General features: G+C 39.1%; 1 protein-coding gene across 1 annotated transcript; it reads left to right on the forward strand.

Moving 5' to 3' along the window:
* The first annotated feature begins 9204 nt into the window (after window positions 1-9204).
* On the forward strand, window positions 9205-13144 carry PCDHB1 (protocadherin beta 1). The gene has a single exon (XM_019796054.1). The coding sequence runs from the start codon at window positions 9339-9341 to the stop codon at window positions 11793-11795; it is 2457 nt and encodes an 818-aa protein (XP_019651613.1). The 5' UTR covers window positions 9205-9338; the 3' UTR covers window positions 11796-13144.
* Window positions 13145-19390: the final 6246 nt, after the last annotated feature.

Here is a 19390-nt window from a genome sequence, read left to right on the forward strand (position 1 = left end):
ATTGAGGTATTGATTTAGGGGTGTTATGTGAGTTGACTTCCATTATAAAATGGAGAAATTGGTCAGAGTTTAATGAAGAGAGGAATTATCACTCTAGCCTAGGCTCCATTTGATTAAATTGGGAAGTTTCCTAAACACTCATCAAATTTCATGGAAAGACACCTGCAATATGTGACCAGAGTCAGCATGGAAAACAAATCAGCATGAATAAGGGCATGAAAGCCATCTGTTTAAAATAAGAATGTAATATAAATCTGGACTATAAATGGTATTGGTTTATATTATGTCTTCTTATGTTACTGTGAAAGACCAAAACATTATACGCACACACACGGTGAACAATAAGAGGTATTGTCATTCAGAGCAACAGATGGTAGATCAAGAGCAACTGCAGTACACTGAGCTGCCTCAGAAAGACTTCTGAACCCCTGAAGCCGCCTGTTCCTGCCAAAATGAATAAGAAACCTAAAATGCATGAAAGGACAGATGGAGGAAAAGAATTCTAAAATAGTGGTAAAGTCTGTAAGAGCAGATGTGACCTCAGTGTTTCAAAATACATTGGCTCCTAAAAATAGACCGGTGTTTCTTCCAGATTAAGAGTATGTATGAAAGAAAATTAGAGGGGATCCCAGATATTAATATAATATGACTGTAACAATAAGTATTATAAATATTACAACTCTAAGACAACTTAAAGTTTGGATACAATAATAGAAACAACAAATGGAGAGATTCTCCAATATTCTTGCTAGGTAGGGTATTTTTTCTGAAAGAAGCTGAGAATAGTGACAAAATTCTCAGAATGATTTCAGAAGCATTTAAATGTATGGTGCAAAGGTAAATGAGTAAACATAAGTGACACATTTTACATAAATTTTAGAACAGATTTTTATCTAAACTCATTTTATAATCAGGAAATACGGAATGTTATAGGACAGAATATGGGGTAAAAAGAATTTGTTATCCAGTATGAGTCTAATTACATTTCTCTGTCTTGCCTGAGTAGATTTTCAAGCAAACAAAAATGGCACTCATGTAATAGCATAATTCCAAATTTCAAAATTCTTTGGTGTATATATATATTTTTTATTTTTTAATTAATTAATTATTTATTTATTTAACAGAAAGAGGCCTCGAGAGAGGGAACACAAGCAGGGGGAATGGGAGAGGGAGAAGCGGGCTTCCCGCTGAGCAGGGAGCCTGATGCAGGGGTCGATCCCAGAATGCCAGGATCATGACCTGAGCCAAAGTCAGATGCTTAATGACTGAGCCACCCAGGCGCCCCTGGTGTATATATTTTTTAAAAGACTTTATTTTTTTTAGAACAGTTTTTGGTTCACGGGAAAACTGAGCCCAAAATAGAGAGTTTGCCTATATTCCCTGCCCTCACACATGTACAACTCCCCTCACTATAAGCATCTTGAAGCAGAGTAGTGCATTTGTTACAATAGATGAACCAGTGACACATCATTATCTCCCAAAGTCCATAGTTTACATTAGGTTCACTCGTGGTGTTGTACATTCTATGAATTTTACAAATGTATGATGACCTATATTTACCATTTGTATCTTACAGAATAGTTTTACTACCCTAAAAATTCTCTGTGGCTTTCCACTAAGGTGGAGAACAGGGCAAAGATGTTCCCTCTCACCACTGCTTTTATTTATTTTGTTTAAGATTTTTTTTTTATTTGAGAGGGAGTGTATACACGGAGGGAAAAGGAGAGGGATAAGGAGAAGCAGACTCCCTGCTGAGGACAGAACCCAACGTGGGGCTCAATCCCAGGACCCTGAGATCATGACCTGAATTGAAGGCAGACACTTAACCGACTGAGCCACCCAGGTACCCCTCACCACTGCTTTTTTTTTTTTTTTAAAGATTTTTTTTATTTATGTGACAGACAGCCAGCGAGAGAGGAAACACGGCAGGGGAGAAGGAGAGGAAGAAGCAGGCTCCCAGCCGAGGAGCCCGATGTGGGACTCCCTCCGGTAAGCCGGGATCACGCCCTGAGCTGAAGGCAGACGTTTAACGACTGCGCTACCCAGGCACCCCCTTACCACTGCTTTTAAACATTGCCTGGGGGGAAAAAACACTGCCTGGGAAAGCAAACAGAAAGTATACTGCTTTGGAAGAAAGACATAAAACTGTTTGCAGATTACATGAACAGGTATGTAGAAAATCTAAAAGGCTCAACAAAAAAACTCCTGGAACTAATAAATGATTATAGCAATGTTGCAGAACATGAGGATCATATTAAAAAAAAACAGTCATTTTCCTATATACCAGTAATGAACAAGTGGAGTTTAAAATTAAAAACACAGTACCACCTACATTAGCACCCCCCAGAAATGGAACACTTAGGTATAAGTCTAACAAAATATGTACAAGACCTATATGAGAAAAACTATAAAATTCTGATGAAAGAAATAAAACTAAATAAATGGAGAGAAATTCTATGTTCATGGATAGGAAGACTCAATATTGTCAAGATGTCAATCCTTCCCAACTTGATATATAGTTAATATAATCCCAATAAAAATCCCAGCAGGAAAATCTGTGGATATTGACAAACTGATTCTATATTTACATGAAGAGGTTAAAGATCCAGAGTGGTCAACACAATATTGAAAAAGAACAAAGTCAGAGGACTGACACTGTCTAAGTTCAAGACTTATTATAAAATTACAGTGATCAAGACACAGTGGTATTGGCAAAAAATACAAATAGCCCAGAAATAGAGCCACATAAAAATAGTCAACTGGGGAACACCTGGGTGGCTAAGTTGGTTAAGCCTCCCAACTCTTGATTTTGACTCAGGTCATGATCTCAGGGTTGTGGGATCAAGCCCTGCCTGGGGCTCCACGCTCAGCACAGAGTCAGCTTGAGATTCTCTCCCCCTCCTTCTGCCCATCCCCCTGCTCATGCTCTCTCTAAATAAATAAATAAAAAGTCAACTGGGGGCGCTTGGGTGGCTCAGTCATTTAGGCGTCTGCCTTTGGCTCAGGTCATGATCGCAGAGGCCTGAAATTGAGCTCCACATTGGGCTCCTTGCTCCACGGGGAGCCTGCTTCTCCGTCTGCCTGCCGCTTCCCCTGCTTGTGCTCTCTCTCTCTCTCTCTCTGTGTCAAATAAATAAAATCTTAAAAAAAAGTCAACTGGGGTGCCTGGTGGGTCAGTCAGTTGGGTGTCTGATTCTTGGTTTTGGTTCTGGTTGTGGTCTTGGGGTCAGGGTATCTGCTGCTATCAGGTTCTGCACTTAGCAGAGAGTCTGCTTGTCCCTCTTCCTCTGCTCCTCCCACCCCAGCTTGCATGTACTCTCTGTCTCTCAAATAGGTAAATAAGTGAAATATTTTTAAAAAATCATGAACTGATCTTTGACAAAGGAGCAAAGGCAATGTAATGGGAAAAACAATCTTTGTAACAAACGGTTCTGCAACACATGCTAAAAAAAAATGAATCTAGACATAGACCTTATACCCTTCATAAAAATTATCTCAAAAAAGGAAAAAAGGTGGTGCCTGGGTGGCTTAGTTGGTTGAGCTTCTAACTCTTGATTTCAGCTCAAATCATGATCTCAGGGTCATAAGATCAAGCCCCACATGAGGCTTTGTGCTGAGTTTGGAGCCTGCTTAAGATTCTCTTTCTCCCTCTCTCCCTGCCCCTCCCCATCCATGCACACATGTGCTTCTTTCTCTCTCTCAAAAATACACACACACACACACACACACACACAGAGCTATAAAACTTGCAGAAGGTTACATAGGAGGAAATCTAGATGATCTTGGGTGTAGAGATAAATTTTTAGATACAATACCAAAGGTATGACCCATGAAAGAAATAACTGATTAGCTTGACTTCATTAAAATAAAAAATTTCGGGACTCCTGGGTGGCTCAGTCAGTTGAGCGTCCTATTCTTGGTTTTGGCTCGGGTGGTGATCTCAGGATCTTGGGATCGAGCCATGTGTTAGGCTCCTCACTCAGCAGTGAGTCTATTTCAGGATTCTCTCTCTCTCTCTCCTTCTGCCCCCCCTCAAATAAATAAATCTTTTTAAAATTAAATGAAAAATTTCTCATCTGTGAAAGACACTTTCAAGAGAACAAACACACAAGGTACAAATTCGGAGAAAATATTTGCAAGAGACATATCTGATAAATGACCAGGGTTCATATATATTCAAAATATACAAAAAATTCACAAAACTCAGCAATAAAAAAACAAACAGCCTAGCTAAAAAATGAGTCAAAAACCTTAACAGACACTTCACCTATATAAAGACATAAAGATGGCAAATAAACATGTGGAAAGATGCTCCACATCATATGTCATCCAGAAAATACAAATTAAAACAACAGTGAGATACTACTGCATACCTATTATAATGACCAAAATCCACAACACTGAAAACAACAAATGCTGGTGAGCACATGGAATAACAGGGACTCTTGTTCATTGTTTGTGGGAATGCAAAACAGTACAACTCCTTTGGAAGGTAGTTTGGCAGTTTCTTACAAAATTATATGTTCTCTTTACCATATGATCCAGCATTCATGCTCCTTGGTATATATCCAGAGGTGTTGAAAACATGTCCACACAAAAACCTGAACATGGATGTTTATACAGCTTAATTCATTATTGCCCAAACTTGGAAGCAACCAAAAACATAACTAAAGGACATCTTGGTTTCTTCCGAGTTCTAGCGATTATGAATAGAGCTGTTCTAAACATCTGTGTGCAGAGCTTTGCATGGACATAAGTTTTCATCTCCTTTGGGTAAATAACAAGGAGAGCAATTATTGGATCTTATAGTAAAAGTACCATATAATTTAAGGTTTAGGTAATAGGTAAATATATTGGTAGTGCTGGGAAGCAAAGATTTTCACTTTGGTACAAGGCTAGTACAAATATGAGTTGGGGATGGTGAGGAAGAAACCTATGTTAATGAATTGAAAGTATAAGTAGTATGATTACATAAGTATTTGTGTATGTACTAATTCAGGCAAGTATCACCCGTGGATGTTGGGAAACACTGAGTAATTATTTTAGAAACAGCATATTCACATAGTTTTGAAGCATCGCTCCACAGATAACTAATTAATTATGAAAAGAATTAAAAGGTACCTTTCCAACTGAGAAATTTGATGTAAGCTATTTTATAACCAAATTATCAAACTTAATATCACCCATACTGGGATAAATGACATTATATACCTCCTGATGTAATGCATTGAAAAGGATACAAGATCACCAAAATTTCTCATCTGAATCTAATCATGAAGACACAAGGAAATTCCAAATTGAGGAATATGCTGTAAAATGAGTCTTTAAAAAGGGCAGTGTCATGAAAAAGAAATCAGTTATAAAAAAATGTTTTTTTTAGGGGCACCTGGGTGGCTCAGTCGGTTAAGCATCTGCCTTTGGCTCAGGTCATGATCTCAGGGTCCTGGGATCGAGACCCGCATTGGGCTCTCTGCTCAGCATAGAGTCTGCTTCTCCCTCTCTCTCTCTCTCTCTCTGCGTGCTTGCTCTCTCTCTCTCTCAAATAAATAGATAAATCCTTAAAAAAATGTTTTCTTTAAACTGTTGCAGTTTAAAGGAAAACTGGGAAAACATGACAATTAAATGCAGTATGCAATCCTTGATTGTATTCTGGGTTTTTAAAAGCAACTACAAAAGGCAATATTGGAACAACTGAGGAAGTTAGAATATAGAATATATATTATGTATTAGTATTGTATTCATGTTAAATTTCCCAAGTATGATCATTGTATTTGAAGTTATGTGGGAGAATGCCCCTGTTCCTAAGAGGTACATTTTGAGATATTTAGGGATGATATGTCCTAATGTTCCCAACTAACTCATAACAAAATTTAATGTTTACATATTGTATCCGTCAGCTCTTGTCACATGAAACAGAACAACAAAACACCTCAAAACTTAGTAGCTCAAAACAACATTAATTCTCACTCATGCATATGGGGGTCAGCAGATTTAGGCTGAGATCAACTGTGCTTGACTCCAATATGCAGGCTGTGTCCAGTGTTGTTCCATTCTCATCTGTGGGTCAGTGGACTATACAGAGAGTGTTCTTATCAAGGTGGCAGAAGAGCAGGAGGGCAAGCCCAATTATTATAGCACATTTCAAGCTACAACTTAGTTTATTCTGTGTATTAGTTTCTAGGACAGCCATAACAAATTACCACAAACTGGGCATCTTAAAAATGTAAGTTAATTTTTTTAATATTTAAAATTAATGGCTTTGGGATAAATTATTTGAAAATTGATTGTATTAAGACGTTCTCAGAGGTAACTATAGCTAAAAATACTGTATTGTATATTTGCAAATTGCTGAGAAAACAGATCTTAAAAGTTCTCATCAGGGCAGGTGGGTGGAGAGATGAGTGAAATCAGTGATGGGGACTAAGGAGTGCACGTGTTGTGATGAGTACACTTGAAACTCCTATAATGCTGTTAACCATACTGGAATTCAGGATGCCTGGGTGGCTCAGTCAGTTAAGCGCCTGCCTTTGGCTCAGGTCATGATCCCAGGGTCCTGGGTTTGAGTCCCGCACCAGGCTCCTTGCTCACTCCTTGCTCAGTAGGGAGCCCGCTTCTCCCTCTAACTGCTGCTCCCCCTGCTTGTGCTCTCTCTCTCTCACTCTGATAAATAAATAAATAAAATCTCTTAAAAAAAACATAGTGGAATTAAAATAAATTTTTAAACAGTTCTCATCACAGGAAAAAAATATTTTAACTCCATGTGGTCATAGATGCTAAGTAGACTTACTCTGGTGATCATTTCATATATATACAAATATTGAATCATTATGTTGTACACCTGAAACTAATATAGTACATATTATGTTGTTACATGTGAATTATATTTCACATTTTAAAAAGATTCCCTAAGATGCCATAAGCTTCTGCATGATGTGTGAATCACTGGGAGAAATACCTCCTTTTAAGCAAAAACTCCGTAGACATATATTGACTAAAGATAAACATGTCTCATTCTCTCACTTATGATATTCAGGACTCATATTCAGAATATATGAAGAGCTACAAATCAGTAGGAAAAAGGTAAATGATCCAATGGAAAAAAATGGGCAAGAGACCCAAACAACCTCTCCCCACCCAAAGGATAACCAGGTGACTAAAGATAAATTAAACAGTATCCTACCTCATCAATAATTAATCAACAGAGAAAAGCAATTAAACTCACCCTGAGATAGCGAGAATGGTTAAACTTTAAAAAGATGAGTAATACTAGGTGTTGGTAAGAATTTGAACAACTGGAGGTTACCGTGGTGATCAGAGTATAAATTGGTACAACCTCTTAGCAGTTTGGCAATAGGAAGGAAAGCTGAAAAGAACATACCCTGTGACACCAGTGCCTCCTCTGAGTATATGCGCCCTCACCCAAAATATGTATACATGTTCACAAAATGACATATACAAGGGCATGCTGCTATGAACAGTAGCAGTTCTCAATAGAATGGGTGAATGAGTTTTGCTATATTTATAATGAAAAAGACAAAAAGCAATATCTGACAGATAGCAGCTGACCTAATACTCCAAGCTGGGCCATGGTGTTCCCCTGTTGAACAAAAATAATTTCACAGCACACCAACATTACACAAGGCCACTCTGTGACTGTGATGGATCAAATTTAAAACAAGTTTAACTACATTTAAAACACCATAATCATGTCTAAACACAGACAAAAAAGAATACTGTCCAATCCACAAAAAATGACCCAATATCTCTCTATCCTGGCTGATATGTCAATCACAGCTTTACCTCCTCCTTTCTCTTACCTTCTAACTAAGAATTATTAATACACCCAGCCATAGTATCAACTCCGTTTCTGATAGCATCCCATCCAGAGAAAAGTCCTGCTTCACTCCCCCCACAAATCACCTTAAGTCCTTTCTAACATCCTCCTACTGAGATGTCTCATGATTCTCTGGGGCATGCAGTCTCCCTTGTTCCAATAAGTCAGAATATACAACTTTGTTTAACTACAGGTGCGTTCCTGATGCTCTGTGGCCAAAGGGTGTTTTTTTTTTTACCATAGTAAAAAATATTACCTTCCATACACTTTATTGTATATTGTATATACTTTGATATGCAGTTTTTAGAGGAGACAAATACAGCTGTTTAGGGATGCACACTTAAGCCAAATGTTAAGATTTGTAATAGAGATTGAAGAGTCCATCTTTTTTGAGGTGGCTTATCATTCTTAAACCTTCTCTGGTGCTATGATTGTAAAAGAAACTCTGAAGAAATATCTCCCAAATTTCTATCAGGTCATTTTCAATATATATAAGTAGTCTGTTATTTCCTTTCAAATCCAAAGCCAAACATCTTCATTTCATTTGTCCACCATGTTATCTGGGAAACAGAATAATATACTGATTAACAGCACAGACTCTGGAGTCAGACAAAATTAAATTGAATTCCTTCTCTAATATTTATTCAGTAGGGGTTCTTGGGAGAGTGACATATCCAGTGTCAGTTTCTTTGTCTGTAAAAAAAGAAATAGTAATGTGTACTTCATGGAGTTGTTGCAAGGATTAAATTAAATAATGCGGGTAATCAACACAGTACCAGCGCTATACAGAAATCATACCCGGTAAATATTACTGCCATCGTAATCCTAAGTGCCAAACCACCTGCTTCCTGAGCACTTGAGAGTTCTGGGAAAGGAATGATTTGTGCAAATCAAGAGCCTAGTTGGCCAGTTACCCTATCAATGTACCTGCTGGACACCAGGTTCCTGAAGGAAATATCTGTCTGTCCCCTTTCTTTTTTCTGCTGATTACTTTCTCCAGTTCCCCCCCTCGCCTCCATCTATTTGGCTCCAGGATCTTTTCGCCTCTCCCCTGATCTCAGGGCGGACTCTGTGCACTATGCAAAGTAGCTTGCTTACTCCTCGCTGTTTGCCCGTTGCTACAGCGGCCCCAGCCTGCTGGCGGATAGGTGACTTCAGCTTGAGCGAGTATCCTCATTGGCTTCTTAATTCCCAAGGACTTTTTTTCTGAAAGGGAGTTAAAAGGCGAGTCAGCCGTTGCTTTGGCAACAACTTTCATCCTCTACCTAATCTCCGGAATGAGAACATACCTATTAATACACTGGATAGACTGGGGAGTTGAGTTGCTCAATGCAAATTTTCTTTCAAGTGCAAAACAGCTTAGCCGGCGCGGCTAGCCCTTGGTGGCGCTGCGGTTAGAGACGAGCAAAGCCGAACACAGCAGTTGCAGGAACCTGTTGGCGGAAAAGTGAAGTATATCCGCAACAGGTGGTGGCTGCTGCAGAGGGGGCGCCTGTGAGAACGGATGGCGGTGGCGCACAGAAAACTCCTGCGGAGCAGGCAAGTAGGGTCTCTTCTCTTTTTGCTGTGCATATCTGTGGGGAGTGCGGCCACCATCCGCTATTCAGTGGCGGAAGAGATGGAGAGCGGTTCGTTTGTGGCTAATGTGGCTAAGGACCTGGGGCTGGAGGTAGGGAAGCTGGCTGCGCGCGGGGCGCGGCTGGTTTCCGAAGGCAACAAACTGCATTTCCGGCTCCACCGCAAGACAGGGGATCTGTTCGTGAAGGAGAAACTGGATAGGGAGTCACTGTGCGGCAAAGCTGACCCGTGTGTTCTGCACTTTGAAATAGTCCTGGCTGAGCCGCTGCAGTCCTTTCGTGTGGAGGTCAGGGTATTTGATATCAATGACAATGCCCCGGTTTTCCTGAACAAGGAGCCGCTTTTAAAGATTCCGGAGAGCACACCTCTGGGTTCACGTTTTCCTCTGCAGAGCGCCCAGGACCTGGACGTGGGCCTCAATGGTCTTCAAAACTACACCTTGAGCCCCAACGCGTATTTCCACCTGCATACCCGCTTTCGCAGCCATGGGCCCAAATATGCCGAGCTGGTCCTGGATAAGCCCCTGGACAGAGAGGAGCAGCCTGAGGTCAACCTGACAATTACGGCGGTGGACGGCGGGTCCCCACCCAAGTCTGGCATCGCCTACATCCGCGTGAAGGTTCTGGACGTCAATGACCACGTGCCCCTGTTCTCTAGGCTGGTGTACCGCGCTCAGGTACCAGAAAATAGCGCCAATGGTTCGTTGGTGGCCACTGTGAGTGCCACAGACCTGGACGAGGGCTCCAACAAGGAAATTACTTACTCCTTAGCTCAAAACCCAGAAGCAGTTCTCCAGACATTTCAGATTGACTCTCAAACTGGAGAGGTTCGACTGAGAGGGCCCCTAGATTTTGAAGCAATTGAAACATACGATATTGACATTCAAGCCACCGACGGAGGAGGCCTCTCTGCCCACAGCAAAGTCCTGGTGGAAGTGGTGGATGTTAATGACAATCCTCCTGAGGTGACAGTCTCCTCTGTGTCCAGCCCTCTCCCTGAGGACTCCCCACTACAAACTGTCGTGGCCCTTTTCTCTATTCGAGACCGGGACGTTCGGGTGGGAGGAAAAATCACCTGCTTCCTCAGAGAAGACCTTCCTTTTGCAGTCAGACCCACTTTCCAGAATTCTTACTCACTGGTTACTGACAGAGGCTTGGATCGGGAAGAAGTTTCAGGCTATAATATCACCGTCGTTGCCATGGATACTGGGCCACCCAGTCTGTTCACAGAAACTGTGATTGAGGTGCTAATATCTGACATTAATGACAATCCCCCAATATTTCAGGAAGACTCCTACATTTTGACTGTTCGAGAAAACAACAGCCCAGCAATTTTTATTGGCAAAGTTCACGCTGAGGATCTAGATTTGGGTGAGAATGCCCAAGTTACATATACTCTGCTGCCTCCACAGAGTGGAGATTTATCCGTCTTTGCTTACATCTCCATAAATTCAGACAACGGGAAGCTCTATGCACTGAGAACCATGGATTATGAGGCCATTCAAAATTTTCAGTTTGTGGTAAAGGCAACTGATGGGGGCTTCCTGTCACTGAGTAGCCAGGTTACTGTCAGAGTGGTTGTTCTGGATGACAATGACAACCGCCCAATGATCTTGTACCCACTGCAGAATGGCACCTTGCCCTGCAATGACCTGGTGCCCAGGTCTGCAGATGCAGGCTACCTGGTGACCAAGGTAGTGGCTGTGGATGGTGACTCAGGTCAGAATTCTTGGCTTTCATATCATCTCCTTAAGGCCACTGACCCTGGGTTATTCTCTGTTCAACAACAAAATGGGGAAATCCGCACATTGCGGCAGATATCTGAGAGAGACCCCGTGATTCAGAAACTGACCATTCTTGTTCAGGATCATGGCCAACCGGCTCTATCCACTACTGCCTCACTCAACATCTTGCTGGTAGATGGTTTTTCTGAACCCTATCTGCAGTTCCGGGATCCTTCCAAGAATCCTACAAGGGTAAATCCATCCACTAAATATTTGGTCATTTCTCTGGCTGTGCTTTCTTTTCTCTTTCTCCTGTCTGTCACAGTGATCTTTGTTATACATATCTACCAGAAGGTTAAATATAGAGAAAAGTTCACAGTTCAAGAGCATTTCTATGATGACTGTAATTTCCCTAACAACCTGGTACAAGGTGGGGCCAACGGATCGTTATCTCAGCCGTGTCCCTATGAAATGTGCTCAGCCACTGGCACCAGCAATAGTGAGTTTCGGTTTCTTAAGCGCTTTATGCCCAACTTCCCCTTCCCCCATGGCACTGGAGAGGCAAAAACAGAGGCTGGCTCCAGTCTACCACCAGATTCTGATAGGAATAGGTCTCGGGGGTCAGAGGACCATGGCCGAGTACCTGACAACTGTATGTAGCTCTTACTCATAAACTATATGTAGCCATTATTTATGTCTCCCCCAAAGTTCATTAGTCCCGGCCCTGGAAATGCTTAGTTCCATAGAGATATCCTGTTACTGTGCCTTTAAATTATTTTCCAGTAGACAGTTACGCATGTATAGGGACGAAAACTAGGTTCTAGTTTCGATACATCAGGAAGCAGTTAGATTTGAGAAGCAGAAATATAGTTTATCATTACTCAGAAATTTTAGATTTTTGCCTCTCAGTATGTGGAGATCATCTTTGACTCCACGTCTTGCATGCCATTGTTCACAACAATGCAAATGCCTGGTGAATGGTGGTCCTCATAGATAATAGGGTGGAAGGAAAGGTAAAGGAAAAAAAGGGATTGACTTATTTAAGAAGGTGAATAAGGACAGATATAAGACTAAAGAGATTCAGTTCAGGAATGTTTCCCAAAATTAAGTTACAGGTGATATCTTAATGACTGTTTAGGGCCTTAGGCAAGTCTCAAACCTCTCTTTATACACAGAAGTCTATTCCATTCCTTATCAGAGAGCAGTTACATGAATGTGGGGAATGAAAGGTAGATGAGGGAAAAAATAAATTAGGCTTACTGTAGTTAACAAGTGTTAGACACAACTATAAAAGAAAAAGATATTAAGGAAAAGAGTGATCATGAATATCAATTAAGTAGCCTTAAGAAAAGATATGTTTTCAGATATTACCAGATTTGATTTTTTCAATTTTTTCAGTTTTATTGAGATATAACTGACATATAGCACTGTATAATTTCAAGGTGTATGGCATAATGACTTGACTTACATGTATTGTGAAACGATTACTATAATAAGTTTAGTTAACAAACACGTCCTTCAATTTGAGATTGCCTTCTTTAGATTAGATTGATGTTATGCATTATTGGGAAGAATACCACAGAAATGATATTGTATCCTTCTCTGTGCCTCATTATTGGGGGTACATGATGTCAATGTGTCCTATTGAGCAGTAATATTAATCTTTTAAAAAATCTTGGTTAAAAGCAACATAAAATTTACCATATTAAACATTTTTAAGTATACAGTTCAATAGTGTTAAGGTGATATTAATATCCATCACTCAGTTAAGATAGTATCTGTCAAATTTCTCCACTGTAAAGTTTACTATTTTTTTCTTTGTAATTAATAAATACTGGGAGAGAGACACTTTGAAACTATGCAGATACCATGTTTCTGCTTAAACTTTTGCCCACTAATTTTGTACCTGTTATTGAATATTTCCTATGGCAATTAAAACTGTGGAATTTGAATGGTAATTTTCTATTTCCCTGATTCCCTTTACATTAATTAACTGAAGAAAAACTTTTAATTTCTCCTCCTTTTATTCATTCTGTAGTTTTTTCTTTATATATAGACTCATGGATATATACTTTATTATTTGGGTTATAGTCCAATGTTATTGTTATTTATTTTGTTGTTCAGCAAACCCTTTTATCTGGGATGAAAAACAGATTTTTAAGACTAGAATTATCCACAAAGAACACATTTTAACCAAAATAAGTATTTCTTTATAACCCTATATGCTATATGATCTTAAACAAGTATAAGTTTCCTAAGTCTTATTAAGTTTTCTTCATAATGATGTTTTAACTTTAAATGAAAATCACATTAACTTGATTTAAAATTTCCATTACAATTATAAAACTATTATATGGATACTAAAGTATGAAAAATTCAAATTTTATTATGCAGGCATGTTTATATATTTATAAGCTATGTTTAATAGAGATGTCAGTTAAAATATAGATTTGTATGTTGAAATTAGACATACAGATATATAAGAAATGGAATTGGTCTGTCTGGTTTTATTTAATTCTCCTAAAAATAAGTAAATACATTGCTTTCTCTGTCATGTCTCTGTATTTTGTTGTTGTTGGTTTCTTTTTTTAATTTAAATCAAATTAGCCAACATACAGTACATCATTAGTTTTTGATGTAATGTTCAATGATTCATTAGTTGTGTTCAATTTAAACATGAATTTGTCTTGGGGTGCCTGGGTGGCTCAGTTGGTTAAGTATCAGACTCTTTTTTTTTTTTTTAAAGATTTTATTTATTTATTTGACAGAGATAGAGACAGCCAGCGAGAGAGGGAACACAAGCAGGGGGAGAGGGAGAGGAAGAAGCAGGCTCCTAGCAGAGGAGCCTGATGTGGGGCTCGATCCCACAATGCCGGGATCACGCCCTGAGCCGAAGGCAGACGCCCAACCGCTGTGCCACCCAGGCGCCCCAAGTATCAGACTCTTGATTTTGGCTCAGCTCATGTCTCAGGGTCATGAGCTCCATCCCCATGCTGGTCTCTGCACTGGGCATGGAGTCTGCTTGAGATCCTCTTTCTCTCCCTCTCCCTTTGCCCCCTACTCACTCTCTCTCTCTCCAAAAAAAAAAAAAAACCTGTCTCATTTGTGGAAGTGGAATTCATCCATGTAAGTCTCCCATATAGAGGTCTATTTTCTTTTTTTTTAATTTTATTTATTTTTTTGAGAGAGAGTGCATAAGCAGGCAGAGGGAGAGGGAGAAGCAGACTCCCCACTGAGCAGGGAGCCCGATGCAGGGCTCCATCCCAAGACCCTGAGATCATAACCAGAGCCAAAGGAAGATGCTTATCCAAGGTGCCCCTTAAGGTCTATTTTCTATGCAGTTGAATGTCATCGAAGCATGTGACTAATCAAACACCTGCTCTTCAACCAAAACTTTGACTTTGTTTACAAATTTATCTAACACTGTGAAAACAATATTATTAAAGTATTGGTTGTGTTTATATAATGCTGAAACAAAATATTAAAAAGTAAAAACACAGTTTTCTGTTAAGGTGGGGACGTAAGTATATCCTTCTGGGCACCATGTTCTGCTCATATGAATGCATAAAAAATATATAAAAATTTTAAATAAAAAATTAGAAAATATAAAACAAAAATGGAGCAAACATAAAATGGTGAACAAGGATGAAACCCTTGCATTTCTGAGCTGCAGGATGGGAAGCTGGCATTGGTTGCCATAAGTTTAGTTCTTATGGGCTATCAGAAAAGAAAATATTCTCCATGCAAGATGGAGAATAAAAGCCAGGGTCACTGCTTACAGCCAGAAGCTAGAATGGGTCTATCTTGTTCATGAGAAAAAGGTTGAAAAACCACTGCCAAAATATTTCTGAAGTTATGACAAACACAAATGGGAAGATATTCCATGCTCGTGGATTGGAAGAACAAAATCTATAGATTTAATGCAATCCCTATCAAAACGCCAACAGCTTTTTTCACAAAACTAGAACAAATGATCCTAAAATTTGTATGGAACCACAAAAGACCCTGAATAGCCAAGACAATCCTGAAAAAGAAAAGCAAAACAGGAATTACCACAATTCCAGATTTCAAGTTATACTACAAAGCTGTAGTAATCAAAACAATATGGTACTGGCACAAAAATAGACAGGTACATCAACAGAACATGATAGACACCCACAATTATGGGTCAGTTAATTTTTGACAAAAGAGGCAAGAATAGGCAATGGGAAAGGGACAGTCTCTTTAACAAATGGTGTTGGGAAAACTGGACAGCTATATGCAAAAGAATGAAACTGGACCACTTTCTTACACTATACACAAAAGTAAACTCAAAATGGATTAAAGACCTAAATGTAAGACCCGAAATCATAAAAATCCTAGAAGAGAACACAGACAGTAATTTCTCTGATATCAGCAATAGCAACATTTTTCTAGATATGTCTCCTGAGGTAAGTGAAAAATAAAGCAAAAATAAACTATTGGGACTACATCAAAATAAAAAGCTTCTGCACAGCAAAGGAAATAATCAACAAAACTAATGGCCAACCAACTGAATGGGAGAAGACATTTGCAAATGACCTATCCAGTAAAGGGTTTGTATTCAAAATATATAAAGAACTTATACAGCTCAACACTAAAAACCAAATAATCCAATTAAAAAATGGGCAGAAGACATGAACAGGTATTTCTCCAAAGCAGACATCCAGATGGCCAACAGACACAGGAAAAGATGCTCAACATTACTCACCATCAGGAAAAGGCAAATCAAAACCACAATGAGATATCACCTCCCACCTGTCAGAATGGCTAAAATCAAAAACAAGAAATAACAAGTGTTGGCAAGGATGTGGAGAAAAAGGAACCCTCATACACTGTTGGTGGGAATACAAACTGGTGCAGGCACTGTGGAAAACAGAATGGAGGTTCCTCAAAAAATTAAAAATAGAACTATCCTATGATCCAGTAACTGCAGTACTGGGCATTTACCCAAATAATACGAAAACACTAATTCAAAAGGATATATGCATCCCTATGTTTATTGAAGCATATTTACAGCATTATTGCAAATAGCCAAATTATGGAAGTAGCCCAAGTGTCCATCGATAGATGAACAGATAAAGAAGAGGTGATACATATTATGTGACATATATATGTTTGTGTGTGTGTATACACACATGTACACAATGGAATATTATTCAGCCATATAAAGAATGGAATCTTGCCATTTGCAACACTGTGGATGGAGCTAGAAAGTATTATGCTAAGTGAAATAAGTCAGAGAAAGACAAATACCATATGATTTCATTCATATGTGGAATTTAAGAAACAAAACAAACAAAGGAAGAGAAAAAGAAGAGCGACAACCCAAGAAAGAGTCTTTTTTAAAAAGATTTCATCAGGGGCGCCTGGGTAGCGCAGTCCTTAAGTGTCTGCCTTCAGCTCAGGGCGTGATCCTGGCGTTGCGGGATCGAGTCCCACATCGGGCCCCTCTGCTGGGAACCTGCTTCTTCCTCTCCCACTCCCCTGCTGTGTTCCCTCTCTCGCTGGCTGTCTCTCTGTCACATAAATAAATAAAATCTTTAAAAAAAAAGATTTCTTCAATCTATTTATTTATTTGAGAGAGAGAGAGCTTGCCTGCGAGTGGGGGGAGGAGCAGAGGGGAAGGAGCAGATCAGGAGGGAGAAGGACAAGTAGACTTTGCACTGAGTGTGAGCCCAACGTGGGCCTGCATCCCATGACCCCAAGACCATGACTGGAGCCAAAATCAAGAGTCAGATGCCCAACCAACTGAGCCACCTAGGTGCCCCATCAGACTCTTAACTATAGAGAACAAACTGACAGTTACCAGAGGGCATATGGCAGGGGGATAAGTGAAACAGGAAATGAGAATTAAAGAGTACACTTACATCATGAGCACTGAGTAATGTATAGAATTGTTGAATCACTATATTGTACACCTGAAAGTAATATAGCACTGTATGTTAACTATACTGAAATTAAAATTAAAAATTTAATACACAACTAATGAATTGTTGAACACTACATTGGAAACTAATGATGTAATATATGTTGGCTAACTGAACATAATAATGAAATTTAATAAATTTTTTTAAAAAGTCTGAATAAAGAAGTAAAAAATATGAGGAAGAACCAAATGGAAATTTTAGAACCGAGATATACAATAGCCAAAATAAAAAGCTTAGTGGATAGGCTGTCCAGGAGAATGGAAGAAAAAGACACAAGAATCAGTTAGTTGGAATAAAGAACAACTAGAAATTACCCAATCTGAACAAGAAAGAAAATATACTGAAAAAGAAATGCACAGAGTTTCAGAGATGTATGGGAAAATAACAAAAGGTATAATACTTGTGTCACTGGAGTCCTAAAAGGAAAGGAGAAGGAAGATGGGGTACTCAAAGGGACAGACTGAAAAACTACTCAAACTTGGCAAAAGATATAAACATGGATATTTAAAGAGCTGAGCAAACTCCAAACAGGAAAAACCCAAAGAAATCCACACCAAAATACACTGTAGTCAAACTTAGGAAAATTAAGACAAAAAGACTTGAAAGCAGCTAGAGAAAAATGACACATTACCTATGGGAGGGAAACAATTTGAATGATAGGGGATTTTTCATCAGAAATGATAGAGGCTAGAAGCAAGTAACACAATGTTTTTAGTGCCTGAAATAAAAGAACTGTCAACCTAGTATCCCATACCATTAAAATATCCCATCAGGAATAAAGAAGACATCAACACATTCTCAGGTGAAGGAAAACTAGAAGACTCTGTCATCAGCAGACTGACCCTAAAAGAATAGCTAAGAGACATTCTCTAAATAGACAGGAAGTAATTTAAAAAGGAAACTTGGAATATTAGGAAGGAAGTACAAGCACAGTGAGTAAAAAAAAAAAAAACCCAAAACAAAAACCAAACAAACAACAACAACAACGGGTGAATACAATAGACTTCTTCTCTTGAGTTTTCTAAATTATGTTTAAACAAAAATGATAATACTGACTGATGTGGTTCTGAATGTATATAGAGGGAATAACCAAGACAATATCATAAATGAGAGAAAGAGTAAAGAGACACAGAGGGAGGTAAAATTTCTATACTTCAGGGGCGCCTGGGTGGCAGAGCGGTTAAGCGTCTGCCTTCAGCTCAGGGCGTGATCCCGGCGTTGTGGGATCGAGCCCCACGTCAGGCTCCTCTGCTATGAGCCTGCTTCTTCCTCTCCCACTCCCCCTGCTTGTGTTCCCTCTCTCGCTGGCTGTCTCTATCTCTGTCTTATAAATAAATAAAAAATCTTTAAAAAAAATTTCTATACTTCATTCAAACAGGTGAAATGATGATACCAGTAGACTGTGAGAAGTTATCTGTATATAATACTTAAAGCAGCCACTAAAAAGCCTTATAGAGCAATATACTCAGAAACACTATAGATAAATCAAAATTTTTAAAGTGGTCAGTTAACCTACAGAAATATAGAGAAAAGGAAAACAGAAACAAAAGACAAACAAAACAAAAAATAAAATGGCAGGGTCACCTAGGTGGCTCAGTTGGTGAGGCACCTGACTGTTGATTTTGGCTCAAGTCATGATCTCACGGTCCTGAGACTGAGCTCATACTGGGCTCTATGCTCAGCTGGGAGTCTGCTTGAGATCCTCTCTCCCTCTTCCTCTGCCCCTCACCCTGCTCTCATGTGTATGCTCTCTCTCTCTCTAAACTATATAAATAAATCTTTAAAAAAATAAAATGGCAGACTTAAGCCCTAGCTTATGAATAATTACATTAAATGTAAATGATCAAAATGCACCAGTTAAAGACAGGATTTGGCAGAATGGATAAAAAAACATTACTTCAGTGTATACTGTCTGTAATAAGTTCACTTCAAATATAACAATACAGGCTAGTTGAAAGTAAAAGGATGGGAAAAAATATATAATAAATATGTTAATAAAAGAAAGCAGGTATGGCTATATTAACACCTGAGATTTCAGAGAAAGAGAATTACTAGAGGCAGAAAGGAACATAATATAGTGATAAGAAAGTCAGTTCATTAAGAAGACATAGTGATCCTAAATGTACGTGTATGAAACAACAGAGCTGCAAAATATGTGAACCAAAAACTGATAGAACCGAAAGGAGAAATAGACAAATTCACAGCTGTAGTTTGGAGACCTCAGCACCTCTCTCAACCATTGACAAGAGGAAATAGACAAACTCAGTAAGAATTCAACAATACCATCAGCTAATAGGAGCCAATAGA

Source organism: Ailuropoda melanoleuca, chromosome 3 (assembly GCF_002007445.2).
Source record: "Ailuropoda melanoleuca isolate Jingjing chromosome 3, ASM200744v2, whole genome shotgun sequence".
Lineage (NCBI taxonomy): Eukaryota > Metazoa > Chordata > Mammalia > Carnivora > Ursidae > Ailuropoda > Ailuropoda melanoleuca.